At 38.1% G+C, this 23,193-nt stretch overlaps 1 protein-coding gene across 1 annotated transcript in view; it reads left to right on the top strand.

The window, feature by feature from the left end:
• The window catches only part of LOC110449459 (spectrin alpha chain-like), a 66,838-nt gene that overhangs the window by 10,006 nt on the left and 33,639 nt on the right, over window positions 1-23,193 (top strand). Inside the window, exons 4-27 of the mRNA XM_021496335.1 lie at window positions 2,156-2,300; window positions 2,471-2,587; window positions 2,707-2,880; window positions 3,074-3,175; window positions 4,824-4,961; window positions 5,434-5,544; window positions 6,469-6,546; window positions 6,906-7,061; window positions 7,484-7,615; window positions 7,683-7,693; window positions 9,586-9,647; window positions 10,222-10,334; window positions 14,215-14,283; window positions 14,426-14,542; window positions 15,025-15,151; window positions 16,714-16,904; window positions 17,164-17,406; window positions 18,032-18,166; window positions 18,455-18,600; window positions 19,073-19,271; window positions 19,479-19,586; window positions 19,894-19,985; window positions 20,466-20,610; window positions 20,916-21,032. Of these exons, the coding sequence (XP_021352010.1) occupies window positions 2,156-2,300; window positions 2,471-2,587; window positions 2,707-2,880; window positions 3,074-3,175; window positions 4,824-4,961; window positions 5,434-5,544; window positions 6,469-6,546; window positions 6,906-7,061; window positions 7,484-7,615; window positions 7,683-7,693; window positions 9,586-9,647; window positions 10,222-10,334; window positions 14,215-14,283; window positions 14,426-14,542; window positions 15,025-15,151; window positions 16,714-16,904; window positions 17,164-17,406; window positions 18,032-18,166; window positions 18,455-18,600; window positions 19,073-19,271; window positions 19,479-19,586; window positions 19,894-19,985; window positions 20,466-20,610; window positions 20,916-21,032 (3,028 nt within the window). The remainder of the gene's footprint in view (window positions 1-2,155; window positions 2,301-2,470; window positions 2,588-2,706; window positions 2,881-3,073; window positions 3,176-4,823; window positions 4,962-5,433; window positions 5,545-6,468; window positions 6,547-6,905; window positions 7,062-7,483; window positions 7,616-7,682; window positions 7,694-9,585; window positions 9,648-10,221; window positions 10,335-14,214; window positions 14,284-14,425; window positions 14,543-15,024; window positions 15,152-16,713; window positions 16,905-17,163; window positions 17,407-18,031; window positions 18,167-18,454; window positions 18,601-19,072; window positions 19,272-19,478; window positions 19,587-19,893; window positions 19,986-20,465; window positions 20,611-20,915; window positions 21,033-23,193) is intronic.

The following is a 23,193-nucleotide window of genomic DNA, read 5'->3' as shown; positions in this document are numbered from 1 at the left end:
ATGTACCCTTACAGGTATACCGACCGTAGATGTAGTAAGTCTAATGTACCCTTACAGGTATACCGACCGTAGATGTAGTAAGCCTAATGTACCCTTACCGGTATACCGACAGTAGATGTAGTTAGTCTAATGTACCCTTACAGGTATACCGACCGTAGATGTAGTTAGTTTTATGTACCCTTACAGGTATACCGACCGTAGATGTAGTAAGCCATATGTACCCTTACAGGTATACCGACCGTAGATGTAGTTAGTCTAATGTACCCTTACAGGTATACCGACCGTAGATGTAGTAAGTCTAATGTATCCTTACAGGTATACCGACCGTAGATGTAGTAAGCCTAATGTACCCTTACAGTTATACCGACCGTAGATGTAGTAAGTCTAATGTTCCCTTACAGGTATACTGACAGTAGATGTAGTAAGTCTAATGTACCCTTACAGGTATATCGACCATAGATCTAGTTAGTCTAATGTACCCCTACAGGTATACTGACCGTAGATGTAGTAAGTCTAATGTACCCTTACAGGTATATCGACCGTAGATCTAGTTAGTCTAATGTACCCTTAGAGGTATACCGACCGTAGATCTAGTAAGTCTAATGTACCCTTACAGGTATACTGACCGTAGATGTAGTAAGTTTTATGTACCCTTACAGTTATACCGACCGTAGATGTAGTAAGTCTAATGTACCCTTACAGGTATACCGACAGTAGATGTAGTAAGCCTAATGTACCCTTACAGGTATACCGACCGTAGATGTAGTAAGTTTTATGTAACCGACCGTAGATGTAGTAAGCCTAATGTATGTACCCTTACAGTTATACCGACCGTAGATGTAGTAAGTCTAATGTACTCGTACAGGTAAACCGACCGTAGATGTAGTAAGTCTAATGTACCCTTACAGGTATACCAACCGTAGATGTAGTTAGTCTAATGTACCCTTACAGGTATACCGACAGTAGATGTAGTAAGCCTTATGTACCCTTACAGGTATACCGAACGTAGATGTAGTAAGCCTAATGTACCCTTACAGGTATACCGACAGTAGATGTAGTAAGCCTAATGTACCCTAACAGTTATACCGACCGTAGATGAAGTAAGTCTAATGTACCCTTACAGTTATACAGACCGTAGATGTAGTAAGCCCGATGTACCCTTACAGTTATCCCGACCGTAGATGTAGTCAGTCTATTGTACCCTTACAGGTATACCGACTGTAGATGTAGTAAGCCTAATGTACCCTAACAGTTATACCGACCGTAGATGAAGTAAGTCTAATGTACCTTTACAGATATACCGACCGTAGATGAAGTAAGTCTAATGTACCTTTACAGATATACCGACCGTAGATGAAGTAAGTCTAATGTACCCTTGCAGGTATACCGACCGTAGGTGTAGTAAGTCTAATGTGCCCTTACAGGTATACCGACCGTAGGTGTAGTAAGTCTAATGTACCCGTACAGGTAAACCGACCGTAGATGTAGAAAGTCTAATGTACCCCTACAGGTATACCGACCGTAGATGAAGTAAGTCTAATGTACCCTTGCAGGTATACCGACCGTAGATGTAGTAAGTCTAATGTACCCCTACTCTTACAGTTATAACTGTGTTAACTAGTAAACATAGTTGTCTACATTTCATTTCTCTTGATTTTATAAAAGTTCTGACAATAAGACAGTTATCTTCACATATTCCTTTTGATTCAGTGATAGCTCTAGCCATTTTAAATGTAGGGTCCGAAGTAAATTATTTAACTACTTAAATACACATAATAATTTGTGAGAAATCTGCCAAACAATTGGGGTCCCCTGAACAGTTTTGCTTATTTTGATACAAGAACAGGGCTGACGACCACAGTGATTATAACATTACTTATACATATGCAGTCTTTCCTATCCTTATGATTATAACTGTACATTCACCGCCAATTAGATGTAGTTGTCTTCATAAATTTCTCGTGATGGTTAAAGTATTTTGAGAACTTAAACAGTGGACATTAGTGGACTAAATTTTCATAAGAAATGACAAACAGATTCCTGAAGTTATCAGCATTTTGAAAATAAAACTTTCAATAGAAATAATATAGCACTGCCATTTTTGGCTGTACAGAGAACTGTGACCTGTATGTTGTCATTCACGGTTTGTATACAGGGATGCAGACGAGACTATTGCCTGGATTATGGAGAAGGACGTAATCCTGTCGTCTGATGACTACGGCCGAGACCTGGCTAGTGTGCAGGCCCTACAGCGTAAACACGAGGGTGTGGAGCGTGATCTGGCTGCCCTGGAGGAAAAGGTATGGCCATCTCTATCCTTGGCTCTCTAATCTGACTCCTCTTTCTTGGTAAACCTATGGCTGTTAATTGGTCTGTGTTTTCATTAATAAGTTCCGAGTCATAAGTGTTACTATCAAGCAGACATTTTTGATTACATATACAATCACTTGTATCCATTTTGTTGTTACAGGTGACCATGCTGGGTAATGAGTCTGAGAGACTGATGGACATCCACAAAGAACAGGCTGGACAGATCAGCAACAAACAGACGGAGATTGTCGACAACTGGGAAAGACTCAAGAACAAGGTAACCTCACACTATATACATCTGCACAATTACTTTCAACTTTCCCAAAATACAATTGTCCCCATATGAACTGTAGAAAATATGGTCTTGTGCTAATCATTCGCTGTTTATTGTGACAGGGTTCAGAGAGGAAAGCACGTCTGGACGATTCTTACTACCTTCATCGTTTCCTAGCGGACTTCCGTGACCTGATCTCCTGGGTACATGACATGAACGCTATTATCTCTGCTGATGACCTTGCTAAGGACGTAGCCGGGGCTGAGGCTCTTGTTGATCGCCATCATGAACACAAGGTAGGTCAAACGTGTGGAAGACATATGTTAACTAGCTTTATAGATATGTTTCATTTTGGTGAAGATATCAAATTGATATGATATCAACAAATGATTTTTTGTACTGGTTTAGTTATTGAGAGAAGAAGTTGTTGTGTTTGCCTGTACACCAGTAATGACTGAGGAATTGGATTATTCCTGTTTATTTTTCCAGGGTGAGATTGATGCTCGAGAGGACAGCTTCAAGACAACAGCGGAGGCTGGTCAGAGACTGGTCAATGCTGACCACTATGCTGCTGATGAAGTCAGAGATAAAGTAAGTACTGGACCCTATACTGACCATTGTATTCAGTATTATATCTGTGACTCGGTTCCATAAGTCTATCATAAAACGTTAATAACTGTAACTTTATGTAAAGTAAGTACTGGACGCTATACTGACCATTGTATTCAGTATTATATCTGTGACTCGGTTCCATAAGTCTATCATAAAACGTTAATAACTGTAACTTTATGTAAAGTAAGTACTGGACGCTATACTGACCATTGTATTCAGTATTATATCTGTGACTCGGTTCCATAAGTCTATCATAAAACGTTAATAACTGTAACTTTATGTAAAGTAAGTACTGGACGCTATACTGACCATTGTATTCAGTATTATATCTGTGACTCGGTTCCATAAGTCTATCATAAAACGTTAATAACTGTAACTTTATGTAAAGTAAGTACTGGACGCTATACTGACCATTGTATTCAGTATTATATCTGTGACTCGGTTCCATAAGTCTATCATAAAACGTTAATAACTGTAACTTTATGTAAAGTAAGTACTGGACGCTATACTGACCATTGTATTCAGTATTATATCTGTGACTCGGTTCCATAAGTCTATCATAAAACGTTAATAACTGTAACTTTATGTAAAGTAAGTACTGGACGCTATACTGACCATTGTATTCAGTATTATATCTGTGACTCGGTTCCATAAGTCTATCATAAAACGTTAATAACTGTAACTTTATGTAAAGTAAGTACTGGACGCTATACTGACCATTGTATTCAGTATTATATCTGTGACTCGGTTCCATAAGTCTATCATAAAACGTTAATAACTGTAACTTTATGTAAAGTAAGTACTGGACGCTATACTGACCATTGTATTCAGTATTATATCTGTGACTCGGTTCCATAAGTCTATCATAAAACGTTAATAACTGTAACTTTATGTAAAGTAAGTACTGGACGCTATACTGACCATTGTATTCAGTATTATATCTGTGACTCGGTTCCATAAGTCTATCATAAAACGTTAATAACTGTAACTTTATGTAAAGTAAGTACTGGACGCTATACTGACCATTGTATTCAGTATTATATCTGTGACTCGGTTCCATAAGTCTATCATAAAACGTTAATAACTGTAACTTTATGTAAAGTAAGTACTGGACGCTATACTGACCATTGTATTCAGTATTATATCTGTGACTCGGTTCCATAAGTCTATCATAAAACGTTAATAACTGTAACTTTATGTAAAGTAAGTACTGGACGCTATACTGACCATTGTATTCAGTATTATATCTGTGACTCGGTTCCATAAGTCTATCATAAAACGTTAATAACTGTAACTTTATGTAAAGTAAGTACTGGACGCTATACTGACCATTGTATTCAGTATTATATCTGTGACTCGGTTCCATAAGTCTATCATAAAACGTTAATAACTGTAACTTTATGTAAAGTAAGTACTGGACGCTATACTGACCATTGTATTCAGTATTATATCTGTGATTCGGTTCCATAAGTCTATCATAAAACGTTAATAACTGTAACTTTATGACAGATTTACAAGAAAGTTTGATGCTGATTTAACATTTTGAATTTTCTTGATGTTAAATTTTAAATATTCTGAAACGATATTTTATTTGACATTGAAAGTATCTTTTTTTTCTTTGTGCCAGCTTTCGGTGCTTTCTACAGAGAAGACTAACCTGCATGATCTGTGGGAGGAGCGTAAAATTCTGTATGAACAGTGTATGGACCTACAGCTCTTCTACCGTGACACCGAGCACGCAGACGCCTGGATGACAAAACAGGAGGTGAGATATTTGTTCTATGTACAGTAAAGAGCTAAANTTACTGTTCTACACTGTCATACTGTTTAAGCAGCTTACTGTTCTACACTGTCATACTGTTTAAGCAGCTTACTGTTCTACACTGTTGTACTGTTTAAGCAGCTTACTGTTCTACACTGTCAAGCTGTTGTCGCTTATATTGGTAACTAAATTTTATCACACATATTGATATCAATTGTTTTATTGAACATACCGTTCTTTTGAATTGAAATAAAAATATTACAGAATTTCTTCACATGAAAATCATGTTTGCTTGACTGTAAGGAACTAATTGTATTTTATATTCAACATTTAATTTGAATAACATGCCTATGCCTAATATTAAATGGTTCTGTTGTGATACACTGTACTGACATATTTGAAGCTTACACAAACACTTTGGTGCCTTGATTCAGTTGATGTTTGTACCTGTAACATGGTGATTGGTTTGTTTAAGGCTTTCCTGGCCAATGATGATCTCGGTGACTCACTAGACAGTGTCGAGGCATTCATCAAGAAACATGAAGATTTTGAGAAGTCCCTAGCAGCTCAGGAGGAAAAGATCAAGGTATTCACCACAACAGATTGTGCCTTGTCATGATCATCGTTTAGTTTAGCATCAGGTTACTGTTAATGTTGCAATGAGTAGAATCTATTGACATAGTAATCCAAGTTTAAGTGAAAAATCTAAATATTTGGTTCTATTTGACATACCATAGATGATTCTTTTTAAATCTTTCCCGAATACGATTTAAGAACTATAGATGATTAATTTCAGATCTTCCTCGATTAAAGAACTTTAGATGATTAATTTTAGATCTTCCTCAATTAAAGAACTATAGATGATTAATTATAGATCTTCCTCGATTAAAGAACTTAAGATGATTAATTTTAGATCTTCCTCAATTGAAGAACTAAAGATGATTAATTTTAGATTTTCCTCATTTAAAGAACTTTAGATGATTAATTTTAGATCTTTCTCAATTAAAGAACTATAGATGATTAATTTTAGATCTTCCTCGATTAATGAACTATAGATGATTAATTTCAGATCTTCCTCGATTAGAGAACTAGAGATGATTTATTTCAGATCTTCCTCGATTAAAGAACTTTAGATGATTAATTTTAGATCTTCCTCAATTAAAGAACTTTAGATGATTAATTTTAGATCTTCCTCAATTAAAGAACTATAGATGATTAATTTTAGATCTTCCTCGATTAATGAACTATAGATGATTAATTTCAGATCTTCCTCGATTAAAAAACTTGAGATGATTCATTTTAGATCTTCCTCGATTAGAGAACTATCGATGATTAATTTTAGATCTTTCTCAATTAAAGAACTTTAGATGATTAATTTTAGATCTTCCCTGATTAAAGAACTATAGATGATTAATTTTCAATCTCCCCTGATTAAAGAACTTTACATGATTAATTTTCAATCTTCCCTGATTAAAGATTTTTTTTAATGTAATGGAGATATCTGTTGTAGTTGCTGGATGACTTTGCGACCAAGCTGATCGAGAGCGAACACTATGCCCAAGACGATGTTGCTGCCAGACGAGACCAGGTACAGAACCTGTTATAGATCATAAACGTAACAATGTGACAGGGAGGCTGGATCCTGTCATAGGTCATAAACGTAACAATGTGACAGGGAGGCTGGAACCTGTCATAGGTCATAAATGTAACAATGTGACAGGGAGGCTGGATCCTGTTATAGGCAGTCATAATGCAGTCATAGGCTGATGAAACATGAATTATATATTGTAAAAAACGTTCATAAAATGTCATCTGAGATACTTAATTTAAAGGTATAAAAGCTTTAATGCATGAAAGGTTTGTTTTATTTGTAATTTGAATGTAATAAAGGTTGTGGCTACCATCTCGTATCTGTGCTGCTTATACATGTAGGTGTTGTTTGTTTAGCTACTGACGAGGCGCACAGCCCTGTACGAGGGATCGGCAAACCGACGCCAGATGTTGGAGGAGTCTTACAAACTTCAAACTTTCGAGAGAGACTGTGACGAGACCAAGGGCTGGATCAATGAGAAGCTTAAGACCGCCTCTGATGAGAGCTACCTGGTAATACACATACTAGGTTTATGTGAATATTTTGGCGATGGTACATTATGTGGAAAATTTTGAATGAAAATATATCCTGATGAATTAATTCAAAATGAATAAGTCACAAAAAGTTATTAAAAGTGGTACCTTCTCTTGTCTTTAGTTTGAATTAAAATTTGATAAGGGTCCATGGTATCTGTTCAAAAGCAATAATCAATTTCCCTGAATGAAGATGGCATCATTAGTGAAAATGCCTGTATCTGTGTTCATAATACCTGTATTATTAGTGATAATGCCTGTATCTGTGTTGATAATGCCTGTATCTGTGTTGATAATGCCTGTATCTGTTGTAATAATGCCTGTAATTGTTGTGATAATGCCTGTATCTGTGTTGATAATGCCTGTATCTGTGTTGATAATGCTGATGTTGTCTTTTCCAGGATCCCACCAATCTACAGACCAAAGTCCAGAAGCACCAGAACTTTGAGGCTGAACTGGACGCCAACAAGAATCGTATTGAAGCAATCCACCAGACCGGGGAACAGTTGATTGAGGAGGAGCACTACGCCTCGNCATCAGGTACTAGTAACGACAGAACATCAGGTACTAGTAACATCAACTTAAACATTGACCGCGACAGAGAACATCAGGTACTAGTAACAACAGAGAACATCAGGTACTAGTAACGACAGAACATCAGGTACTAGTAACAACAGAACATCAGGTACTAGTAACATCAATTTATACATTGACCGGGACAGAGAACATCAGGTACTAGTAACGCCAATTTATACATTGACCGTGACAGAGAAAATCAGGTACTAGTAACGACAGAGAACATCAGGAACTAGTAACATCAATTTATACATTGACCGGGACAGAGAACATCAGGTACTAGTAACGACAGCGAACATCAGGTACTAGTAACATCAATTTATACATTGACCGGGACAGAGAACATCAGGTACTAGTAACATCAACTTATACTTTGACCGCGACAGAGAACATCAGGTACTAATAACGACAGAGAACATCAGGTACTACTAACGACAGAGAACATCAGGTACTAGTCACGAGAGAACATCATGTACTAGTAACGACAGAACATCAGGTACAAGTAACGACAGAACATCAGGTACTAGTGACATCAACTTAAACATTGACCGCGACAGAGAACATCAGGTACTAATAACGACAGAGAACATCAGGTACTACTAACGACAGAGAACATCAGGTACTAGTCACGAGAGAACATCATGTACTAGTAACGACAGAACATCAGGTACAAGTAACGACAGAACATCAGGTACGAGTAACGACAGAGAACATCAGGTACTAGGAACGACAGAGAACATCAGGTACTAGTAATGACAGAGAACATCAGGTACTAGTAACATCAACTTATACTTTGACCGCGACAGAGAACATCAGGTACTAGTAACGACAAGAGAACATAAGGTACTAGTAACGACAGAACATCAGGTACAAGAAACGACAGAACATCAGGTACTAGTAACGTCAATTTATACATTGACCGTAACAGAGAACATCAGGTACTAGTAACGACAGAAGCACTACGCCTCGGAGAACATCAGGTACTAGTAACGTCAATTTATACATTGACCGTGACAGAGAAAATCAGGTACTAGTAACGACAGAGAACATAAGGTACTAGTAACATCAATTTATACATTGGCCGTGACAGAGAACATCAGGTACTAGTAACGCCAGAGAACACCAGGTACTAGTAACGACAGAGAACATCAGGTACTAGTAACATCAATTTATACATTGATCGTGACAGAGAACATCAGGTACTGGTAACGACAGAGAACATCAGGTACTAGTAACGACAGAACATCAGGTACTAGTAACGTCAATTAATACATTGGCCGTGACAGAGAACATCAGGTACTAGTAACATCAATTTATACATTGACCGGGACAGAGAACACCAGGAANGTACTAGTAACGACAGAACATCAGGTACTAGTAACATCAACTTAAACATTGACCGCGACAGAGAACATCAGGTACTAGTAACAACAGAGAACATCAGGTACTAGTAACGACAGAACATCAGGTACAAGAAACGACAGAACATCAGGTACTAGTAACGACAGAACATCAGGTACTAGTAACATCAATTAGTACATTGACCGTGACAGAGAACATCAGGTACTAGTAACAACAGAACATCAGGTACTAGTAACATCAATTAGTACATTGACCGTGACGGAGAACATCAGGTACTAGTAACAACAGAGAACAACAGGTACTAGTAACGACAGAACATCAGGTACTAGTAACGACAGAGAACATCAGGTACTAGTAACGACAGAGGACATCAGGTACTAGTAACATCAACTTATACATTGAGTTAAACTTGTTTTGTAAGGTTACTCATTATACTCAGATTTGTAGCAATATCTATACATTGTAATATACTCAGATTTGTAGCAATATCTATACATTGTAATATATGAAGAAGGTGTTCTGTGAATTGGTCAATTATCAATCAATCTTTGACATTGATTTTCAGAGAGCGCATTGATGAGATACAGAAGTTATGGGATAGTCTACTATCACAAACAGACAGGAAAGGTAAGATTTACTTTCACAAACTTGTAATGACATGCTCCAGTTAGTATTAAATCTGTATACAGTTCAGATTATAGTCGAATGTTGATTCTGTACAGTGAAAAAAACAGATGTATCATAGAATGTTGATACTATACAGGTAACAGTAGACTATATAAATGTTTATTCTGTACAAGTAACATCATAGATTGTTGATTATGTGCAGGTAACAGTAGACTATATAAAACGTTTATTCTGTACAAGTAACATCATAGAATGTTGATTATGTGCAGGTAACAGTAGACTATATAAAACGTTTATTGTGTACAAGTAACATCATAGATTGTTGATTATGTACAGGTAACAGTAGACTATATAAAACGTTTATTCTGTACAAGTAACATCATAGAATGTTGATACTATACAGGTAACAGTAGACTATATAAAACTTTTATTCTGTACAAGTAACATCATAGATTGTTGATTATGTACAGGTAACAGCAGACTATATAAAACGTTTATTCTGTACAAGTAACAGTAGACTATATAAAACGTTTATTCTGTACAAGTAACATCATAGAATGTTGATTATGTACAGGTAACAAGCTGAAGGAGGCCAGCCAACAGCAGCAGTTTATTAGGAGCACGGAGGACATTGAGACTTGGCTCTGTGAGATAGAGGGACAGCTGATGTCCGAGGACTTTGGCAAGGTGAGGCTAGGCCTGAAGTGTCGGGCTGTATTTACTAGGCCTGAAGTGTCGGGCTGTATTTACTAATTCTTGCATGGTTTTCTGTTACTGTTGTTTTGTTAAAAAGTGTTTTATTTTTTATTAGAATGTGTTCAAAAACATTTCTTTAAACTAGTTTTTTTTTTGCTCTACATGTAAGCTCACTTGATTTCCAGTGACTTGTCATATGTAATTGAACGAAATGTTTACAATTTGTTCTTGATTAATAATTGTGTGTAGTGTTTTCCTGGACAGGATTTATTAAAATATTTATTTTGATGCATCTAAAATGGAAAAACATAAAGGGGAGATAACTTATAATGACGATTCAAATATTGGTGGGTAATCATTGATTTATGATCAATTCGAACATGGGAGTTATATTTATGACGAGTTTTCATTGTTGTAAAAGTAGTGTGTTTTACATAGAAAATATTTCCATTCAAGCATGTAACTGATTTAATATTCTGTTTTACGTAACTTTTTGTTTGAGATTGAGCAGTGTTTGTCTCATTATGTGTGAACATTTGGTTTGAAACATTAAGTCAAGTTTATTAAAATGTTTTATGGTTTATCTTTTTTGGCTTCAGAAATTACTTCAAAACCAAAAAGGCTAGTGTTTAGAATGAAGTGATGTCCAAATTATTTAATGTTACTGAAACATGTTGATTTTAAAAGAGCGAAACACAAATTTTCATCATATTGATTAAAGTTTTGAATAGAAAAAAAAAAGGTACAAAGAAATTCACACGATTTTGAGTAAAGCCTGGAAGCATGTTTGACTTGAGTGTTTGTCAGGTTGATTTTGTTTTTTGTCCCTTTAGCCGCTCCATCGACATGTGAGTGCTGTCCAAGCCTTGGTTTTGTTTGCTAGCTTTAATGGCTTTATTACAACATTTTCGCTTGCTTTTTCTCCGTCACAACCTTTGTTGTTTTTCAGCTGCACTAGTTTGGTCTAGTACTGTATTGTCACCTAGGCAACATATGATGTAGCTGTGCCATGTGTGGCCACATCTAGTACCATATTGTCACCTGGGCAACATATGATGTCGTTGTGCCATGTGTGGCCACATGTTGTACCATACTTGTCACCTAGGCAACATATGATGTAGCTGTGCCATGTGCGGTCACATCTAGTACCATACTTGTCTCCTAGGCAACATATGATGTAGCTGTGCCATGTGTGGTCACATCTAGTACCATATTGTCACCTAGGCAACATATGATGTCGTTGTGCCATGTGTGGTCACATCTAGTACCATACTTGTCACCTAGGCAACATATGATGTCATTGTGCCATTTGTGGTCACATCTAGTACCATATTGTCACCTGGGCAACATATGATGTCATTGTGCCATGTGTGGTCACATCCAGTACCATATTGTCACCTAGGCAACATATGATGTCATTGTGCCATGTGCGGTCACATCTAGTACCATATTGTCACCTAGGCAACACATTGTTGTGCTGATTGTGCTTTGCAACAAGAGCAAGTAGATCTGACAAGCCAAGGTTTAAAGTTGGTTATAATTGTGTTGCTGGTTTAACTTATATTAAAATAATCGCCATTAGGAAAGATACCAGGATGTAGTGACTAGAGTAGAAAAATAGTTTGGTGAAGGTTTTCTGTAGCTGTTTGTACGCAGAGTTTATTGGTTTAAAACCAATTACTTAGTAGATTATATTCCTGATGCAATACTTTTGAAAAGTTATTAAAACTTCATGCTTAATTTTGCTGTGAAAAATTAACAGTTAAGGTAGTCATTTGTGATAGACACCAATAGCTGATGATTTTTGAAAAAATCGTACAAAATCTACCATGCTGATACATATGCAAGACCACACACTTGTGTTTTTGTAATGAATCAGAATGCACAAGCTTATTGCATGGACGAATATATTCACCAGTGAGTGGAGCGCACAAGTGAATATATGTACGTCCACGCAATAAACTCATGCTTTCTGATTCATTACAAAAACACAAGTGTGTGGTCTTGCTTTTATCACATTCCTTCCGTATTTGGTAGCGATCGATACAAAGATTATATAAACTTTGATATTTTTTGGCAAATACCGGGAACTTTTCAGTTTGCCATGACAAGGGGATTCCCATAAAAAGTTGTTCCAGCTAGTATGGTGGTACAAAATCTTGTATCGCACATAAACAGACAGAAAACATCAACAGAAAACTGTTGTATTACTATTGTAAGATTACATAGGTATGTGATAAAAGTATATATACTAGCACTGACGGAGCCCGCTACTGTCACTAGTTTTACCCGTCTGTGTCACTGTGTTCACCTCCCAGCCTTACACGGAGTTAGAACACCTTCAGTACAAGAATCTGGAGATTCCGGAGGAACAAATTGGTGCAGGGTTAAGTCTGCAGTCACTTCTATGCTGTGTCCTTGTCAATATATCTAGGGACTTATTTGCACACCTACAAATTACTTTTTGGTCTTTTGATGTCAACAACAGTGATGACGTATACTATTTCTGGGCCCAATATTGACGACAGTTAAGATTCCATTTCAGTCTGTGTTTGAGGTGAAATCTACTGTCAAGATCTCATGTATATAGGGAGCTTTAATGGTTTGACCAATTGGACTAGCATTGTTCGTTTATGAAATATGGACAGACCTGGTGTGATCCGATGATGATTTCTGGCAAGCTTTGACAAAGACTCTAAAACTAGCATTAACATTAACTGATTGGCAATGCTTTGTCCTTGAGAATATTTCATGTGAAAGTAGATGAACAGGTCTGTCCACATTAAACGAACAAGGTGCTGGTGAGAGGTATTTCTGTACACGTTGTGATCACACAGGTGTGTTATAACCACCAGAGCTTCCGTGTGTTGTGGGGGTGCTCTGCCTTCTATCTTGTCGGGCCACAAATGCCTGGATTATCTGCCTTGATCATGCAAAAGTCTTTTAACTTTTCAGATTCTCGCTTCGGCCATAGAAGTGAGCTGTAGAAAAAGGAATATGAACAAATTCTAAAAAAGAAAACATATTGATGACCAATTTAAATAAAAGGAAGATCTATTCAAGAAGTGCACTTGTTTGGCCAAAAGTGTTACCAAAGTGTTACCAAAATGTTGTGACCTGTCAGACCAGTGTTAATTACATGAATTGATGACTTGCTTGTCTGACAGGTTTTGTTGGGTTGAGGGGGAGAGCTCCAATCTAGGGGCCTCCAGAAACCACTATCAGTCTTGGGTGGCCGTTCTGTGTACTATCACCTGCTACAGGGAACTAAGTCACTGGGAAACACACTGTTCAGATTGATTATGTAACAGTGATAAACATTAACAACCAGTCAACTACTGTAATGATAGAAACAGGTTCTCATAAACATATAATTGTGTTCAATTTAGATAGTAGGAGTTAAACAAATTTAATGCTTTCTAAATGAATCTTGTCTTGATATCTTGTAATTCAATTTTTACCTGTAAGTATTTTTCAAATCAAAGTTAAAGTATATGTTAAATAAGAATTTCACAGTGTAATCTGCTTTCTGGAAGTATTATACATGTATTATTTATCAACCTGATGACTAGGAGTATTATAATTAACCCTGTAGACAATATGACATACAAGAACATATACAGACCTTTTGACTAGAAGTATTATAATTATCCCTGTAGACAATATGACATTCAAGAACGTATACAACCTTTTGACTAGAAGGATTATAATTAACCCTGTAGACAATATGACATACAAGAACATATACAACCTTTTGACGAGAAGTATTATAATTATCCCTGTAGACAATATGACATACAAGAAAAGGTCTTCCATGCCTTCAATGCTTGTTTTATTTGTGTAGGATTTGACCAGTGTTTTATTTGTGTAGGATTTGACCAGTGTCCAGAACCTACAGAAGAAGCACGCCCTGCTCGAGGCTGATGTTGCAGCTCACCAGGTAACTTTTTGACCTTGCCTGTTCAGTGTCAAGTGCAAACATACTAAGAAATTATAAAATAATAATGTCCATTTTTTCTAATTGATCAGATGAAGTTTTAGATAGTTTTATGTTACTAATTCACTGATATTGTTTGACCCAGGATCGTATTGATGGTATCGTAATCCAAGCTGATCAGTTTGTGGAGTCCGGACATTTCGATTCCGAGAATATCAAGGCCAAGCAGATACAAGTCGTACAGCGATATGAAACTCTTCAGGTAAGAACATCAGAACCCAGGTTAGTACATCAGAACCCAGGTAAGTACATCAGAACCCAGGTTAGTACATCAGAACCCAGGTAAGTACATCAGAACCCAGGTTAGTACATCAGAACCCAGGTTAGTACATCAGAACCCAGGTTAGTACATCAGAACCCAGGTAAGTACATCAGAACCCAGGTAAGTACATCAGAACCCAGGTAAGTACATCAGAACCCGGATATGTACATCAGAACCCAGGTAAGTACATCAGAACCCGGATATGTACATCAGAAGGACATTCTATTGAATTGTAATACAACAATTGTCAGACAGAATTAATTGCTGTTCTGTTAAAATGTCAGACAATTCAATGGTTAAGGCACATTTCTTAAATTTGAGAGCCACAAAATTTAACATTTATTGACTTGGCTGCCACAGTTTTACAGTAGAATACTATGAGTTTTGATAACCATTGCAATGAATATGTTCTCTGTCCGTAGGAACCAATGCATGATCGTAAACAGAAGCTGGAGGATGCTCTCCACCTCCAACAGTTTCTTCGGGATGTTGAGGATGAGGAAGACTGGATCAGGGAGAAAGAGCCAATTGCATCTTCTACCAACAGAGGTAGGTCAGGGGTCAATCTGTCAGTAGCCAATCACACCCTCTACCAACAGAGTTAGGTCGGGGGTCAATCTATGTCTGTAGCCAATCTCATCCTCTGCCAACAGAGTTATGTCAGGGGTCAATCTGTCAGTAGCCAATCACATCCTCTGCCAACAGAGTTAGGTCAGGGGTCCATCCTGCTCCTGATGGTTTTAGGTTTAGAGGTTTTGGATTAAACAATTGCTGTAAAATATATCACAGCTATATCACACCCTTACAGTTATATCACACCCTTACAGCTATATCACACCCTTACATCTATATCACACCTTTACAGCTATATCACACCCTTACAGCTATATCACAGTACCCATATAACTATTGATTGGTTTTTCCTGCCTCTATATTTAGTGCTGTTTGGCATTATACGCATTGAGATTTAGACAATTTTCTTTCCAACCTTCATTCCTTCGCCCCCAAATTAAAAAGGATGGGGACAGGAAAGCAATTTCATTTCCAAAAGTTTACTTATTGTAACAAGACACATCTTTTGGAACATAATAGGAAAAAAATAAGGAGAAAAGTGGAATTTTTAGGTCACCTGAGCTTTAGCTCAAGTGACCTATTGCTATCCGTTTTCGTCCGTCGTCCGTTAACATTTTACATTTCAAACTTAAAGTCAAGTTCTGCTGGGCCGATTGAACTGAAAGTTGGTAGGAAAGATCGCCTCATGGTCCTGACAAAGTGTTGTTATTTTTTTCGGGTCGATCAGAAATCCAATATGGCCACCACAACCGCCATTTTGAAAAACTATTTCAAACTTAAAGTAAAGTTCTACTTGGCCGATTGAACTGAAACTTTGTAGGAATGATCGAATCATGGTCCTGACAAAGTGTTGTTATTTTTCGGGTCGATCAGAAATCCAATATGGCCGCCCCGGCCGCCATTTTGAAAACCTATTTCAAACTTAAAGTCAAGTTCTGCTGGGCCGATTGAACTGAAAGTTGGTAGGAATGATTGACTCATGGTCCTGACAAAGTGTTGTTATTTTTTTCGGGTCGATCAGAAATCCAATATGGCCACCACAACCGCCATTTTGAAAAACTATTTCAAACTTAAAGTAAAGTTCTACTTGGCCGATTGAACTGAAACTTTGTAGGAATGATCGAATCATGGTCCTGACAAAGTGTTGTTATTTTTCGGGTCAATCAGAAATACAATTAGGCTGCCATGGCCGCTATTTTGTAAATACCTATTTCAAACTTAAAAACAAGTTCTAATAGGCCGATCTCACTTAAAATCGGTCCAAGAAAGATCAGCTCATGGTCCTGGCAAAGTTAAGTTAACATTATACTTAACTATTTTTTACTCAAATTGGTACATATTTCAACAACAAAAATAAATACTGTAGGACTCAGGTGACCGTTAAGGCCCATGGGCCTCTTGTATTCTTTCATACCAGTTTTTCTAAGCAACGGATTAAGGAAGGTTGCAATTTCCGAAATACTAGGGGGGAAAAAAGCTATATATTCATTGCATGGTAAACCATTTACCAAAATATATCACTGCATGTCATTGTACAGGTCGTGACTTGATTGGAGTACAGAACCTGCTCAAGAAACACCAGGCTCTGCAGGCTGAACTTGGAGGTCATGAACCCCGCATCAACAATGTTTGTCACCATGGTAACGAAATGATCAAGGATGGACATTTTGCTGCCAAGGAAATAAACCAAAAAATTGATGGTCTGCAGGACAAATGGCGGCAACTGAAGGTAGATATCCCTCCTACATCAGCATAACTTTGAACTTTTACTCTCTGAGTAATTGGAGAGAGAAGTTGCCCTACTTGTGTAATCTACTGTAAGACAATATTGTGACATTCTTTGCCATTAACAGTGTTATAACATAAGCTCCCCAATGTAAATTTTATGGCACAAGCTCCTTTCTGTGATATTTACCATGTTATGAAATAGGCTTCCCTACTGTGACCTTTTTCTCCTGTTTTGATAAGTTTTGTTGATGTCCCTACAGGACAAAGCATTCCAGAGGAAGCAGGACCTTGAGGACTCGCTCCAGGCCCAGCAGTACTTCGCCGACGCGAATGAGGCAGAGTCGTGGATGAGGGAGAAGGAGCCCCTTGCTGCCAACACAGACTACGGCAAAGATGAAGACACAGCTGAGGCACTTCTCAAGAAACATGAAGCCTTCATGGCGGATCTTGAGGCTTATCGGTCCGTAGTGGAGGGTCTACAGGAACAGTCTCAGGCTTGCAAGGTACTACTGATTGCATAGTGAACAAATCATAGGTCTGCAAGGTACTACTGATTACATAGTTCACAAGTCTCAGGTCTGCAAGGTACTACTGATTACATAGTGAACAAGTCTCAGGCTTGCAAGGTACACCTGATTACATAGTGAACAAGTCTCAGGTCTGCAAGGTACAACTGATTACATAGTTCACAAGTCTCAGGACTGCAAGGTACTACTGATTACAGAGTGAACAAGTCACAGGTCTGCAAAGTACTACTGATTACATAGTGAACAAGTCTCAGGTCTGCAAGGTACAACTGATTACATAGTGAGCAAGTCTCAGGTCTGCAAGGTACTACTGATTACATTGTTCACAAGTCTCAGGTCTGCAAGGTACAACTGATTACATAGTGAGCAAGTCTCAGGTCTGCAAGGTACTACTGATTACAGAGTGAACAAGTCACAGGTCTGTAAATTACTACTGATTACATGGTTCACATTGCAAATTACTACCAACTCTACAGTTAATTCCAGGCCTTTAGTTGGGATACAACCAGATGTTGTGTGTGTGTGTTAGTGAGGACAGAACCTGAATTGTGTGTGAGTTTATGTGTATAATGACTTTAACATTTGTGTCTTGTGTCTCCAGCAGCAGGAGGCCCCGGTGGTGGACGACCTCGGCACAGAGAAGGTGATGGCACTGTATGACTACACAGAGAAGTCACCTCGCGAAGTTTCCATGAAGAAGGGAGATGTTCTTACACTGCTCAACTGTGCCAATAAGGTAACACATATAGAGTGCTACTACACCCATATACTTTTGAATCCATATGATAGATTTAAACAGTTAACAGGAGACAGATAAACTTCCATTTCTAATGTTTACTAATTCTTTGTATGATATGTAACTTATGGAATGTTGTTTAATATTGAATAAAATCATTAGAAATTAAAGAAAATAACAAGTTTATACAGACTTTTTCTGTTCAGTTTGAAGTGATTTCCTGCCAGCATTCATTAACATGTTAACTGTAACAAAGTGTTTCATTACTAAGCTGTGTATTTATAACAGGACTGGTGGAAGGTCGAGGTCAATGATAGACAAGGCTTTGTTCCTGCTGCTTACGTCAAGAAGCTTGACCCAAGTCTGTCTGCAAGTCGTAACAACCTGATGGACGAGTTTACCATCTCTGTCAGACAGAACCAGATAGAGACACAGTAAGTCATAGCCATACTCTCATCAATATAGAAACAAAAATCTGCTTATGACACACAAAGTTTGAAGTAGCTTTTCTCAAATCTCTCTTCTGTATTTTACATTTAGCACAATTTGATGATAAATGTGGTTTTCAAATTTTCTTTCTTAATTTATACATAATTAATTTCACATGGAGGGTAAAAATGTGAAATCTTCAACAACATTGTGGTATTCAGGATGTGTCAAATTAGTCAAATCTGAAAGTAATTAAATGAAAGTTGTTTATGAACTTTGAAGCTTTATGAACTTTGGAAGCCTTTGAAATATAGTTAAGGATTGAATTTAGCAGTTTGCTGTGGTATCTGTAGTTCCAGTTATTTTGTCTTGTAGGATGAAACTGTAGGGACAAATCATCAATCATCTGAGGGACACTTGTAATTCAATGGATTCTGAAAAAATAAATCTTTTGAGTTTCACAATGTTACTTTGCAGGTATGCTAATCTGTTGGACCAAGGAAACCAGCGTCGTGAGAAACTCCAGGAATCGTGCCGTGCCTATCAACTGGTGCGTGAAGCCGGGGAGCTGGCATCCTGGATCACCGAGAAAGAAACCATGATTGTTGGTGATGAAGTCGGGGAAGATCTGGAACAAGTGGAAGAGATGCAGAAGAAGTTTGATGACTACCAGAAGGTTAGTAGATTCTCCTCTCTCCCACTGTATCTAATTGGGCACTGGCCATTTTATAATTGAACTTTGATCTCTACTGATGTATAATGGAATTTGTATCGTACTCATCTAAAGTGTTGAAATTAAGGTGTATGATTGTAATAAAGTGATAGCATTAATTTTGTGTTAAAGTTTTAATTGAATATAATATTGAAATTGTGTTGTGTATAGGATTTGAAGCAGAATGAAGCAAGACTCCAGGAGCTAAACACGATTGCTGACAAGCTAACAGCCATGGGGCGTACAGAGGCGGCCGAGAAGATCCGGGAGCAGATTGCTGTATGTCTGATGATATTTTGTGATACATTTTATGAATCCTGTAATACATTGACATAATTTTGCAAATACCAAAACTCCCTTTCAAAAGCAAACCTTGTGTTTTTTCCAATGGTGTTATCAAGGCTATAGATGTTATTTCATATTGATGTACATATTTTGAGTTTACAGTGTCAGCAAATGTATTGAGAATGTAGCAATTATATTAATATTTTAATATTGAATATATTTTGTACATGATAAAATATATGTATGTTGACAATACGTGGTTAGTAGATTACTTAACATGAGCGTTATGTACTTGTTACAGACCCTGAACAACAGGTGGGAGAACCTGCAGGCAGTGACGGCTGTCCGGGCCGAGACCCTGGGGAGTGCCCACGAGGTCCAGAGATACCACAGGTAAATAATCACACTGGGGAGGGCCCACGAGGTCCAGAGATACCACAGGTAAATAATCACACTGGGGAGGGCCCACGAGGTCCAGAGATACCACAGGTAAATAATCACACTGGGGAGGGCCCACGAGGTCCAGAGATACCACAGGTAAATAATCACACTGGGGAGTGCCCACAAGGTCCAGAGATACCACAGGTAAATAATCACACTGGGGAGGGCCCACAAGGTCCAGAGATACCACAGGTAAATAAGCACACTGGGGAGGGCCCACGAGGTCCAGAGATACCACAGGTAAATAATCACACTGGGGAGGGCCTCACAACATCTAGTTATACCAGAGATTAACCAACAACCACACGGAGGGAATAAATCGATATCATAATTGTGCTAGTATATTTGACATATTTGACTTTTCAGTTGTCTGGTAAGACATGTTTGACTTGTCAATTACAAGATAAGATGATTTTATTTGTGTGTTGCTAGGGATGTGGACGAGACTAAGGACTGGATCAATGAGAAGGACCAGGCCCTCAACAATGAGAACTATGGCCACGACCTGGCTAGTGTACAAGCTCTACAGCGAAAACATGATGCCCTAGAGCGTGACTTATCTGCTCTCGGAGAGAAGGTAGGTGTTCAGGATTCTTAAAAACTGTTCAATTAGTATTACCAGTATCTTCACTATTCATCTGAAAACATACAAGGTAGAGTTTATTAAAGATCTTTCTGGTGATGTTTATTTATAAACTGAAGTTTTTTTCAGTTTCATATTCTTAATATATATATATATATTGATTTACATGAAGATGAATGTTTGTTGTAAATGAGACTTAGACGAGAGTGCTAAACATCTGATGAGACTTATGTTTGCAAATAGGTACGAGACTTAGACGAGAGTGCTAAGCGGCTGATGAGACTTATGTTTGCAAATAGGTACGAGACTTAGACGAGAGTGCTAAGCGGCTGATGCAGACCCATCCTGACCAGGCAGAGCAGATCTATGAACATCAGACAGAAATCAACGAGCTGTGGAACACACTGACTGCTAAGGTATTCTGTCCTGATCTTTGTTTGGGGTTTAATATCCTGTGTAGGTATTCTGTCCTGGTCTTTGTTTGGAGTTTAATGTCCTGCTAAGCTATTCTGTCCTGATCTTTGTTTTGAGTTTAATGTCCTGCTAAGGTATTCTGTCCTGATGTTTGCAAATAGGTACGAGACTTAGACGAGAGTGCTAAGCGGCTGATGAGACTTATGTTTGCAAATAGGTACGCGACTTAGACGAGAGTGCTAAACATCTGATGAGACTTATGTTTGCAAATAGGTACGCGACTTAGACGAGAGTGCTAAACATCGGATGAGACTTATATTTGCAAATAGGTACGAGACTTAGACGAGAGTGCTAAACATCTGATGAGACTTATGTTTGCAAATAGGTAAGAGACTTAGACGAGAGTGCTAAGCGGCTGATGAGACTTATGTTTGCAAATAGGTACGCGACTTAGACGAGAGTGCTAAACATCTGATGAGACTTATGTTTGCAAATAGGTAAGAGACTTAGACGAGAGAGATAAGCGGCTGATGAGACTTATGTTTGCAAATAGGTAAGAGACTTAGACGAGAGAGATAAGCGGCTGATGAGACTTATGTTTGCAAATAGGTACGAGACTTAGACGGGAGTGCTAAGCGTCTGATGCAGACCCATCCTGACCAGGCAGAGCAGATCTATGAACATCAGCCAGAAATCAACGAGCTGTGGAACACACTGACTGCTATGGTATTCTGTCCTGATCTTTGTTTGGTTTTTACTGTCCTGTTAAGGTATTCTGTCCTGATGTTTGTTTGGGGTTTAATGTCCTGCTAAGGTATTTTGTCCTGATCTTTGTTTGGGGTTTAATGTTCTGCTAAGGTATTCTGTCCTGATCTTAGTTTGGAGGTTAATGTCCTGCTAAGGTAGTCTGTCCTGATCTTTGTTTGGAGTTTAATGTCCTGTTAAGGTATTCTCTCCTGATCTTTGTTTGGAGTTTAATGTCCAGCTAAGGTATTCTCTCCTGATCTTTGTTTGGGGTTTAATGTCCTGTTAAGGTAATCTGTCCTGATCTTTGTTTGGGGTTTAATGTCCTGCTAAGGTATTCTGTCCTGATCGTTGTTTGGGGTTTAATGTCCTGCTAAGGCAGTCTGTCCTGATCTTTGTTTGGGGTTTCATGTCCTGCTAAGGTATTCTGTCCTTATCTTTGTTTGGGGTTTAATGTCCTGTTAAGGTATTCTCTCCTGATCTTTGTTTGGAGTTTAATATCCTGTTAAGGTATTCTGTCCTGATCGTTGTTTGGGGTTTAATGTCCTGCTAAGGTATTTTGTCCTGATCTTTGTTTGGGGTTTAATGTCCTGCTAAGGTATTTTGTCCTGATCTTTGTTTGGGGTTTAATGTTCTGCTAAGGTATTCTGTCCTGATCTTAGTTTGGAGGTTAATGTCCTGCTAAGGTAGTCTGTCCTGATCTTTGTTTGGGGTTTCATGTCCTGCTAAGGTATTCTGTCCTGACCTTTGTTTGGGGTTTAATGTCCTGCTAAGGTAGCCTGTCCTGATCTTTGTTTGGAGTTTAATATCCTGTTAAGGTATTCTGTCCTGATGTTTGTTTGGGGTTTAATGTCCTGCTAAGGCAGTCTGTCCTGATCTTTGTTTGGGGGTTAATGTCCTGCTAAGGTATTCTGTCCTGATCGTTGTTTGGGGTTTAATGTCCTGCTAAGGTAGCCTGTCCTGATCTTTGTTTGGAGTTTAATGTCCTGCTAAGGTATTCTGTCCTTATCTTTGTTTGGGGTTTAATGTCCTGCTAAGGTATTTTGTCCTGATCTTTGTTTGGGGTTTAATATCCTGTGTAGGTATTCTGTCCTGGTCTTTGTTTGGAGTTTAATGTCCTGCTCAGGTATTCTGTCCTGATCTTTGTTTGGAGGTTAATGTCCTGCTAAGGTAGTCTGTCCTGATCTTTGTTTGGAGTTTAATGTCCTGTTAAGGTATTCTCTCCTGATCTTTGTTTGGAGTTTAATATCCTGTGTAGGTATTCTGTCCTGGTCTTTGTTTGGAGTTTAATGTCCTGTTAAGGTATTCTGTCCTGATGTTTGTTTGGGGTTTAATGTCCTGCTTAGTTATTCTGTCCTGATCTTTGTTTGGGGTGTAATGTCCTGTTAAGGTATTCTGTCCTGATCGTTGTTTGGGGTT

The sequence above is a fragment of the Mizuhopecten yessoensis genome, unplaced genomic scaffold (genome assembly GCF_002113885.1).
Source record: "Mizuhopecten yessoensis strain PY_sf001 unplaced genomic scaffold, ASM211388v2 scaffold4623, whole genome shotgun sequence".
NCBI classification, from domain to species: domain Eukaryota; kingdom Metazoa; phylum Mollusca; class Bivalvia; order Pectinida; family Pectinidae; genus Mizuhopecten; species Mizuhopecten yessoensis.
This window is presented reverse-complemented; position numbering and strand designations above follow the sequence as displayed.